Source organism: Apodemus sylvaticus, chromosome 1 (assembly GCF_947179515.1).
Source record: "Apodemus sylvaticus chromosome 1, mApoSyl1.1, whole genome shotgun sequence".
NCBI lineage: Eukaryota > Metazoa > Chordata > Mammalia > Rodentia > Muridae > Apodemus > Apodemus sylvaticus.
Window position 1 is genome coordinate 85,709,998 of NC_067472.1, and position 11,933 is coordinate 85,721,930.

Below are 11,933 nucleotides of genomic sequence, written 5' to 3' on the forward strand. Positions count from 1 at the left end.
GGAAAATATCATCCTAAGTGAGGTAACCCAGTCACAAAAGATTACACATGGAATGCAATCTCTGATAAGTGGATATTAATTAGCCCAGAAGCCCTGAATACCCAAGGCACAAATCACATAACAAATGACTCCCATGAAGAAGTATGGAGAAGGTCCTGATCCTGGAAAGGATTGATCTAGCATTGGAGGGGAACATAAGGACAGAGAAAAAAAAAGGAGGGAGGTGATTGGAGAATGGATGGAGAGAAGAAGGTTTATGGGACATATGGGGAGGGGGGGATCCGGGAAAGAGGAAATCATTTGGAATGTAAACAAAGGATATAGAAAATAAAAATATATTAAAAAATAAAATGCTTGCTCCACAAGCATGAGGGCACTGAGCTCACATCCCAGAACCTAGATAAAGAGCTAGGCGAGGTGGCACATGACTCCAACCATAGCACTGAGGATGCTGAGACAGGAGGATTGCTGGGACTTACAAGCCAGACCTCTTAGCTGAATTAGCAAGCTATGGGCTCAATGAAAGACCTTACCTCAGAAACTGAGGTGGAGAATCAACTGAGGAAGACACACAATGTCAGCCTCTTGCCCCCATATGCCGCGCACTTGCACACACATCAGCATGCACATCCAAAGAGCTACACAGCACACACAAACTCACACTCATGCAAATCTACTGCGGCAAGGTGATAGGAATGAAATGGAGTACATGAACAAATATTAAAAAAAACACATTTTGCTGCCTCCAAGAGTCACCTTCTAAGAGCACACAGAAGAAAGAGGTAAATGGATGAGAGAAAAACCACTCTGGACAAATGTATACCAGAAAAGCGTGCTTAAGCATGCTATAACTATGTCAAAGGTTGCAAAGAGAACACACACTGGGCATAATGATGCACACCTGTAGTTCCCTGTGCTTGAGAAGTAGAGACAGAAGGGTCAGAAGTTCAAGGTCATGCTTAGGTATATAGTGAGGCCCTGCCTCAAGAAATTATAAAAAGAGACAGATATTTGACAGTTATAAATGAATTGATATGTCAAGAAAATATAATTGATAAGTGTATAGCCAACATCAGAGGATCCATATGCACCTGGGATAAAAAGGCTATGAAGAGAGAGCATAAGTTCTATTATAGTTGTGACTGAGGGCTTCAGGGACCCCACTTTCAACAGTGGACTGATCATTCAGAGAGAAAATTAGTAAAAGAAAAAAAACAACTAGACTTCAGCAACACACTGAACAAATAAGCAAAGCAAACAGACTCAGCACTCCTTCCTACAGCGACAACTTGCACTCCTCACAAGCCAAGCACATGTGCAGAGTTCTGCAGACAAGTCTTAGCAAGTTTGAAGATTAAAATCATATAAGGCACTCTTTCTGACGGCTATAACATGGAGGCTAGAAATCAATAGGAGGAAGGACCTTAGAATTAAAGCCAAACAATACATCCCTCGATGATAGTAATCAATGAAGAAATTAAAAGGGAAGGCAGAGGAATGGCTCAGTTACTAAAGTGCCTGCTACACAAGAATGATATGCTGCATTAGATACTTAGAATCTACATAAAGCCAGATATGGTGCCCGCACATGTAATCCCACTGACTCCAAAGTGAGAGGGAAGCAGATTGTCTTGTAGGCCTGGTGTGCTAAACATACCAGTGAAAAGGAGAACCTGTTTAAATAAAATGAAAGGCAAAGATCAGAGCCAAAGTTGTCCTCTGACCTCCACATGAGCATCAGCATTCATCATACACACATACACACAAGCATACACTCACAGGGAGATATACACATACATGCGCGCACACACACACACACACACAAACATTTAAAAATTCTCAAAGCTAAAAGCAAATACATCAGGTATTGAGATAAAACTTTCTCACCTGAAGTGGCAAGCGTTCATTGCTGGTTTTGAACTTGTGATCAAACACAATAGCAGCCAGCACAATCTCACGCTTGTTCTCATATTTAATGTATCTCTCAAAAGATTCTTCTGACGGAAAGCCTTGAACTGTAGGGAGAAAAGTCCAAGTTGCCCACATCAATGAGAAAGACCTAAAGCTCATTCTTCTTGGCACCACACCATAAAACCCAAACCCGTCACACTGTGGACATTCCAAAGAGTGCCACTTAACCAGTGACACCCAGACCATCTAACGTATACCTGGAGTATGGAAAATAAATGAGAAATAAATATATAAAACAAACTATAAATTCCTAATACATCATATATAAGTGTAAAAGTCAAAAATCAGCCCTTCTTCCATAAGATAATGGAAAAACTGTATTCATGATTTTGGAGAGAGTAGATTTTTTTTTAAATAGATTGCAAATAAAAAGGAGCTGGAGAGATGGCTCAGCGGTTAAGAGCACTGAATGTTCTTCTAGAGGTCCTAAGTTCAAGTCCCAGCACCCACATGGTGACTCACAACCTTCTGTAATGGGATCTGATGCCTTCCTTCTTCTGGTGTGCCTGAAGACAATGACAGTGCAGTCATATACATAAAATAAATCTTTTTTTTTAAAGAAAGAAATGAAATGAAACAAAAAGAAAAGAAAATGGCTGTGTCTTTAATTCAGCCGCAGCATGCTTGTAATGCACACATGTAATGCAAGGCTATAGGTTCAGTCCCCAGCTCCACTTCAGTCTGTCTGTCTGTCTGTCTGTCTGCCACACACACACACACACACACACACACACACATGCACAAACTACAAAGGAATCCATTGACTTGAGGTTTTGCATTGACAGAAAGAGCAACAAATATATATATAAAAAAAAAAAAACAAAAAACCAAGCATGTGGGCTTAATGACATTTAAAAAAAAATCACGATTCTTCAGGATACTGTCTAGTGGAAAGATGAGTCACAGACTGAGATCCAAAGTAGATGCATAAACTGTATAACCAACAAATACATCTGCCACAGCTATAAGTAAGAAAGAGAAAGAGAGTCAACCCAATAGATAAAACATGTCATCATGCTTGCTAAGGAAACACGTGCCCAAATGGCCGGAATGACATGGAAACTGAGTTCACGAAATCTGTTAGGGCTGTGGCTCAGCTGTGAGGTGTCGCACAAGAGTGTCCTGAGTATCACCTCCAGAAACAAGCAAAACCGAGGGAGTCAAACCAAGGCCAAAGGACCCCACTTCATACTCGTCAAAATAGCTCCAGTGTTGTAAAATTGTATTCACCAAATTAAAATAGTCATTATGATTTTGTTTTCTATGTAAAGAAAAATGTATGTCATATGTCTAAACTTTTAAGTGACACTATCTTCTATAGAGTGGGCCTTTGAGTAGAATTCAGAAGGCTGCCCCTCCTGTATATGCATGATTCCTGCATTTATTAAGAAACTGCCACTACTTTTCAAGGTAGATCCATTACTCACATTTCCATCAGTGAGGCCAGGTCCAGTTGCTCCATACACTAAGCAAGCCTCACTACTGCCTTTCTTATTCTGCTTACGAATGGCATCTTATTGTGTGATCTGTTACACTTCCTTGACAATGAGCAGTGCTGACCACATCCCCATGCGCTCCTCAGTCAGTCAGATGCCACTCCAGTTTCTGCTCAGACCTCTTGTTATTTAAACAGTTGTCCTTATGTGGTTCCATTGTCCAGGATACTTTATAATTGTATTGTAGCCCTACTATCACAATAACTAGTTTGCAAATATTTTCTCATCCTTTGAGTAGTTGTTCATTCTCTTGATAGTTTCTTTTGGAAAAACATTTCCAATTTTGTTGAAAAACAGTATATTTATTGCATTTTCATGGTTATTTTTTGTCATACCTAAGTAACCCCTGCCAAATCCGTGGTCATGAGAACAATCCTTTGTTTTCTTCTAAAAGTGCTATAGTTTTGGCTCTAATATTTAGAGTTTTAGCCCAAATTGAAGTATTTTTACATATGATTCAAATATAAGATTCAATAACTTTCTATTGCATATGGAACATTCTGTTTTCAGATAGATCAAGAGACCAATCTTTCTTCATTGCTTAGTTTTAAAATAATACCAAAAAAAAAAAAAATCAGCTTACTATGCCAGGACCTATTTATTTTTAGAATTTCAGTTCTATGTCATTGACATGTACATCTACTTTCGAACCAAAACTGTGTGTGCACACATGTGTGAGTGTGCGTGTGCATGCACATGTATGTGCATGTGTGTTCAAAACTCCAATATTCTTAATATTATTTTAGCTGCAGTGAGTCACATTGTTGTGTGATTTTCAGATGTTGTTCATCAGTGTTCATAAAGAAGCTCAAAGCCTGTGCAGGATGTGGACCTGTTGCTTGGCATTCAAACAGATCCAGGCTTCACGCTGCTAGTGCTCTGGGGAGGCTCCGTACATCCCTGGCCCATGGTTTATGACCCTAAAGCCAAATTTCAGGGCTACTTTGGGTTCCATGATAAGTCTGCCACCTGGGCATTGTCACTCATGGTGACTCTCCCAGGTATTAGACTCACAAGCTCCTAATTAGATGACACTTCTATCCACAGGAGGCTGCAAGATTATTGCTGTACTTGTATATAATGTGAATAAAATCTAGGCACAGAATAAAAGGAAAAAGTTCCTGCTTTATCCTAATACTTGACATGAAATCAGGTACTGTCACTTGCCTAGTTACAGCATTGTTGAAAGAAGAGAATAAGCATCTGAAAAATGTCCTCTGACCCCCACATATGTCACAATTACACACACATGCATGCACACACACAGGTACACATGTATATGAGTGCACACATATGTATGCATATGTATGCACACACACAAAGGTTTGTTCATAACATAATCATAAACAAATGATGGCTTTACATAACTAGAAATTAATTCAGTCATCTCATTTTAAATATTAGATTTCAATAATGATTACGCCATGAAGACACAGAACAGAATCCCTGGTGTTCTATTTGGGAGACTGATGCATGAGTTACAAAGGTTACTAAATCATACTGAAACATTTTCAGAGAAGTACTTCAAGTATTTTCATTTCTAACCTTTAAAGTTGAAATTTAAATCCTTTTTTACCATCTCAGTAATATTTCTTGCTGCATTACTCTCAGAAGGCACATAAGCCAATTCATATTCAAAGTTTTCATTAAGGAAGTCAGGTAATGTCAAGAGAATAGGATTGAAAAACACAGCATGAATAAATGTCTTCTTTGAAATTCTGCGCACGGTCAAAGTCCATACAAACAGCAGAAATATCAAGACAATCTCCACCACTAAGCCAACCACATTCCGGCTCTGCAATGAAACACAGGGGCACATGTTAGTAAATACACGAGCACATGCATGTGTGTGCTCCTGTGTGGAGCCATGGGTTAATTAACACAGCACACACCTATATTATTCTGCTTTGTTCTACAATGAGAATGCCCCCCCCCCCCCCCGCGCCAGCTGTCTTCGTTACATTGCCTATTCTCTGATTCCCGGGCTGTTCTTCAGACTAAGCAGTGCTAGCCCAGCCTTGGAACAGAAGCTAGAAAGTCAACTATAATCAAATGCAGTTGGTTCTTCCTCTGGCTGCATAGACTTCCCATCTAGCTCCCACGGACATCACTACTTACCTTTAAAAGGAAATTTTTCCACAGGAGGACTGAAAATTGCCTCATCTGCAGTGAATCCATTTTACCAGAAAGGGTGGAAGCTCAATGCTTAAGGAATAAAGATATAACACAACTAAGGTCACCTGCCAAAATATTAAATGTCATCAATAAAAAAGATTATTGCTTCATTATTCCACACCTCTCCTTTATAAATGGAAAGATAACTAAAAAATATTCTGAAATAGGTACTTGGCTGCTCCTTTTATACCTTTATATCAATTTATTAAAACATTAGAGAACAGAGACGTAAGTGTGAGCAAACTGCAGGTCCGTTTTCACAATGAAGATATGACATATAAGTGGAGAATGTGAAGATATGACATATAAGTGGAGAATGTGAAGATATGACATATAAGTGGAGAATGTGAAGATATGACATATAAGTGGAGAATGTGAAGATATGACATATAAGTGGAGAATGTGAAGATATGACATATAAGTGGAGAATGCTAGTATCTGGGAAGCTTCCACGTGTCTCACAAACTACAGGGTTAGACACCTGTTTGATGTCTGCTCATACAATGTTCTGTACATCAGGTCTCTGCACAACATGCCCCTTCCCTCATAGTCATGGATAGTTTGGTACAATAACTATGAACCTAGGATATGAGTTCAGATCTCAATTCTTCAACATGTTGCATGCATACAATTCTGAGCAAAATAATTAACCCATGGCTACTTATTATCATCTGTAAGTCAGGCAATGGTAGTACTTACCTTACAGGGTTTCCCCCATTGGAGTCAACTGCTACTATGGAAAGGATACTAAGGACACCACATTTTTGTAATTGTGATTAAAAAAAACATATAGAGCATAAAATTTATGAGCATGTATGTTTTTTTTCAGAAATATCAGTCACATTGTTCAATAGCCAACACCACCATTCTTAATATTTTCATCTTCAAGAATCAAATCTCTGACTCATTAAAAATCAGCTTTCCATCTCCCCCATACCCTGACAGGCATAACTCTGGGTAATAAGAGAGATTGTCTAGCCCCATGAGGCTAATAAGAATGGTCGTACAGGAAAAAACTTCAGATGCTTGCTATCATGTGGTTGGACCTTTGAGAATATTTTAAACTAAATAAAATAGGCTGGCCACAAAGTGTCAAATTCAGACAAGATAAAAATACAAGAATCTTAGGAAACATAACCAACGATGAATACAAAGCAATGTACATATGGAAGCGTAATTAAACAGATAGGAGACTAGACCTGAACAAGGGTGACGCTTGAAGTAATAGACATGCTGATGTGGCAGGGGGACATCTCACTGTGCCCCAGCCATGACAAAGAAAGCTCACAAGGTCCTAACCATAGATTGCCTTCACCTAAGGAGTGCTAAAGCTGGATGATAGTGGCATATGCCTTTAATCCCAGGATCGCAGTGAGTTCAAGACCAACCTGGTCTACAGAGTGAGTTCTAGGACTGCCAGGGTTACACGGAGAAACCCTGACATGAAAAACAAAAACAAAATAGCAACCACAACAACAATGATGACAGGGGGGTTGGGGGGAGCTGAGAGCAGGAGAAAACTTCTTTCCTGGAGAAGAGCTCTTAAGTTGCCTTAAGTTGGTTATCTAATACCAAGAGGTCAGTCCTGAAATTATATACATACAAGTAACATTATTAAAGGAACAGAGGCCAAGGATTTAAGAGAGAGTGGGACAGGGAACATGTTGGAGGAAGGAAAGGGAAAGGGGAGAAATGATACAATTATATTTTAATTTAAAAAATAAATAATAATAAAGAAAAACTTTTAGAAACAATGAAAAATAAAATATCCTTAAGGAAATAAAAATTTGGAAAACAGCAAAGCAATCAGGGAGGCCAGAGGAAATAACAAGTGAGCAGACAGTTGTTTGCTTGAGAAGGAGTCTTACTATGCAGCCCAGGATAGCCCAGAACTGCTGCGTGTAGTTTTATGGTCTACCTGCCTTACTCTGGGAGGTGGCAGCACTACCAGCCCCCTCCTGGCTTCCCTTGGATCCACGGATAAAAGATACAGACACACAGTTGTTCACTTTCACTTGCCCTCTTGGCACAATTGCTGGATGCTACTCCCTTCCTCCGGGGAAAAGCCTGCCCTTGTCAGTTTATCTCAGTCTCTCCCACCCACCCTAAACTTCAGTTACGAACTACCCTGACCACCCACCTGTAGGAGCGGCCTGTGTGGCCACTCCATTTTAAGATCTCACATGGCTGCCTGGTTCTCCTCTCTCCAAAGGCTCTCTGTTCTCCTACCTTTTGTCCCCTGCCTGCCTCCAGGGAGCCAGAATTCCCTGTCCCTCCCACCCAGCAATTGTCCCTCAACATTCTTTACTGATAGATCAAGAACCAATTGGGAAACAGGACCTTAGCATCAGAACCGAACCCTACATCGATTTTCTAATCCTCTTGCCTTTGATTCCTGAGTTCCAGTGCAACAGGTCCATGTCACCACATCTGACTAACATTTCTTTTTACTTCTGAGGCTGGTGGGTTTGGGTGGGGAGTGAAATTATCAGCCCTGAAATGGATATTCTCCAAAGAAGTTCTTCAGAAACTAAGCTCTGAAATAAAGACATTCACAGATGAAGGAAAAAACTAGGAGACTTCTTCACAGATAGTAGGCCTGATCTGAAAAATAATAATAAAGAAAGCTCTCTGGAGGAAAAAGAGACATGATATCAGGAGATGTGGACCATCAGAGATGAATAGATCCTGGGAAAGAGGAGGCTTCCTCAAGTAACCTGGGCTAATGAGACCCTGCCTCAAAGAATCTTCAAATTTGAGAAAGATTCACACATCAGCTTTAGGCCCTCACACACATGTAAATATACATGCATGTCCACATGCATGCAGACACACCTACACAAATACATGCCACACATACACCACACAAACATACATGGGAGAAGAAAATAAAAGGAAACTAAGCAAAAGTGTTTAAAAAAAAAAGAAGAAGAACCTTGAGTGATCAGGATGAGGAGGCAACTCAAATCACTAGAGTCTAGAAGCAAAGAGTGAGTGTCAGGTCCAAAAGAAACTCATTTTCCTAAATTTTAGCAGTTGGAGAAAAGCCAGCACTTCTTAGATACGTGTGAAGCTGGTTCCTCTCTTCCAAAAAGAACCATTTCCCTTATCAATGGCTATTTGTGGTGTCTATTAGCATACCAAGGTGCATGGCGGGCTCCAGGCTCCCTTGGTATCACAAGGACCTAGCTCTTCTCCCCTCCTTTCCCTACTCTCCCCCAGTTCATGGCTTCCCTCCCCACAGCTACTCATTCTCCTTATATCCCTGCTATTGGCTATCCTCACTCTTGCATTTCTCTCTCCGCTTCCCCAAGGGCTCACTCCTTCTGTTCTATTTTCTCCCTCTCTCTATCTCTCTACTGTGCTCCTGCTTCTCTCATGGTCCAATCCGCCTGCTGGCCATGCTCTGTCTACGTCTTCCTCTCTCTGCTCTGGACTCTTCCAGATACCTCTGTCTTTTCTCTCCCTCATCTCTATAATAAAAAAAACCCTCCCCCTTAGCCACGCCATGGAGTATATATAGTTTATATACTTTATATATATATATATATATATATATATATATATATATATATATATATATATATATATATATATCTGTATATCTGTATATATATACAGATATATATATACAGAGACGTGAAATTGGGTTTGAACCTTGTGTGCCATTCACAAAACGGTCAGTGATGTGGAGTGGAGAGGTGATACAGACAACAGACTCTGAGAGTAAAGAGAAGCTGTGAGTCATCACCTAGCAATGCATGCTGGGACAAAAAGCGGAAGGAAGGAAGCGTTGCCAAATGAGATCCTAAACAGATAGCCAAAGGCCTCATTAAAACATCCCCCACATAGTACTCAGAAAAATGAAAACTAAATGCTCAGTGGACTTCTGCTTCCCATGCTGTACACTGTACATTCTATATATCAAGAACAAAATAGAAAATAGTGTGTGCCAAGAGAGGAGAAACCTGAAACCTTTGCCCACTGGTGGCCAGTGGGACAGAGCACATTGGAAAGCAGATCCACAGCTTATGTCTCACAAAGCCAAATGTCCAATCCTTCAGTTTCACTCCTAGAAAATGTACGTGCATACCCTGTCTCCAGACCTCTAAAACTGTAGAGGGCCAGTGAGATGACAGCAGCCACGATGCTTGCTGTCAAGGTTGACGAGCTGAGTTTGATCCCTGGAACTCACATGGTGGAAGGAGAGAACTGACTCCCACAGTTGTGCTCTGACCTCCACACGTGCACAAACATTACATAAATAAATGTAGACTAAAACATGTAAAAAAATATTCACAATGTCATTGTAACCCCAAAGTCCATTCAACTGATTAGCAACTACATACGACGAGGTAATTTCTGACCATGGAGTCTCTTTTGCCTGTATAAGGAGTGGTACCTGTTACAACAGGCAGGAGCCTTGAAAGCAGTGTGCTAAGCAAAACGTATATGATTCCATTCGTATGAACTGTCCAGATTCCACTCATCCAGACACACAAAGAGAGCAGCAGTCGCCCGGGGTGGGGAGTGGGGGGTAGGCAGTGGAGAGCAACTGCTTAATAAGGGAAGGATTTATTTGGGGAGTAATGAAATGTTCTGGAATCAGTACAGACACTATGAGTGAGCTAAAGGACACTCAAAAATATGGTTAAACTTATGCTATGTGGTACTATAATATTTTAAACCCATGAGATTAATAAAGAATTATTTCTCATTGTAGAGGACACACAGAAGTCAAGTAACTTGCTTCGAGTCAGGTTAAGACCGAAGCTAATCCTGGATCCCCTCTAGCCCCTAAACTGTAAACATGGTCCATATCAAAATGGAGTCATGCTAGGTGGGTGGTGCGTGCTGTTAATCCCAGAACTACCGAGGCTGAGGCCAGAGGACTGCCATGAATTTGAGAATAGCTTGGGCTACACAATGAGTACAAGGTCAGCCAGGTCTTAAAAATATTAAAGGGGCAGGGAGGGGACGAAGGAGAAGAGAAGGGGTCGTAATCAAACTAGCCAAGCCAAAAGTTGGGAAGAGGGCAACGCAGGCACACACTGCACACGTGCCTATCATAAAACTACCCCCAGGAATGCCCACGGCCCTTTCCTCATGTTTGCTTTCTGAGGCAGGCTCTCATGTTGTAGCCTTGTTTGCCCTCAAACCTGCTATTATCTCCCGCCTCAGCCTCCAGAACGCATGGTTTACTTACTCACGTACTCACTGCCTCCTGCTACGGAAGTCACCAGCACAGTCTCCTCTAGAGAACCACAGTCAGCCCCTGCGACAAATGCCTGTCAGCCCCAAGCTCTGTTTCAAAACCCAGGGCGATGGACTTCTGCCCTTGAAGTGCCCTGCCTCAACCGCCTTTGAGATCGATGTGCTTTATGTCCACAGCATGCATAGCCCTGATGCTAACCTTTTAGACTAGCAATTCTCAACGACCCCTTTCACAGGGGTCACCTAAGAAACCAGATGTTTACTTTATGATTCATAACAGTAGCAATAATAGTAATAATATAGTTGTGAAGCAGCAATAATTTTATGATTGGGGATCATCACAGCCTGAGGAACTGTATTCAAGGGTCGTAGCATTAGGAAGGTTAAGAACCACTGCTTTAGACAGTCCTCTCTTTTAGGCTGGCAACACACATACACAATGAAATTCGTGTCTAAGTCCCTGTGGGTGGGGGTGGAGGACCCACGTTGGACTCCTGGGACATCTAAAGGCAGCTGCAAAGCAGGTCCATCCCTGACACACACCTCTCAGACTACACAACAGCCATGGCCACCACCAAGACCACGAGGGGGCGCGCGTCGCCCGGGCACCGCTCCTCCTCTCAACGCTCTAGCCAACCGCCTGGCGGCGCAGATCCGATCCAGACGAGGGTGCGCGCTGGGAACCCGGGCGCGCGCTGGAGGGAGCTACCTGCACGTTGCCCTGTGCATTCAGAAGCCTTTTCCACTCTACTGAGTTTGGCTCGCGCGCTTGCTCCTTTAGAACCAGAGATTCATAGTAAAGCCAGCAAGACGGTTGAAGCGATAGCAGAACTCAGAGATCCAGATAAAAACTTTCGTACATTTCCAATCCTTTTTCTTAGAGTCATTGGCATTATTTAAAGTCCGTTATTCTGACTTCTATTTGTTTGGTTTTTTTTTTTAAATTTGTTCATTGTTATTCTCCTTTGGTTATTTTTCATCTTTTTAAATTTTGCTGCTTTAATATTTCTTTTGGGCATTTACTTATTTACTAAGTGTGTCCAGTAAATCTTGCTGAATCAATATTGCTGCAGCCTT

General features: G+C 41.3%; 1 protein-coding gene across 1 annotated transcript in view; it reads right to left on the reverse strand.

Moving 5' to 3' along the window:
* LOC127679259 (phospholipid-transporting ATPase ABCA3-like) overlaps positions 1 to 5,645 on the reverse strand; it is a 115,382-nt gene extending 109,737 nt beyond the window's left edge. The window contains exons 1-3 of the mRNA XM_052174979.1: positions 5,586 to 5,645; positions 5,013 to 5,262; positions 1,888 to 2,015 (exon numbers count right to left, since the gene is read on the reverse strand). Of these exons, the coding sequence (XP_052030939.1) occupies positions 1,888 to 2,015; positions 5,013 to 5,262; positions 5,586 to 5,645 (438 nt within the window). The remainder of the gene's footprint in view (positions 1 to 1,887; positions 2,016 to 5,012; positions 5,263 to 5,585) is intronic.
* Positions 5,646 to 11,933: the final 6,288 nt, after the last annotated feature.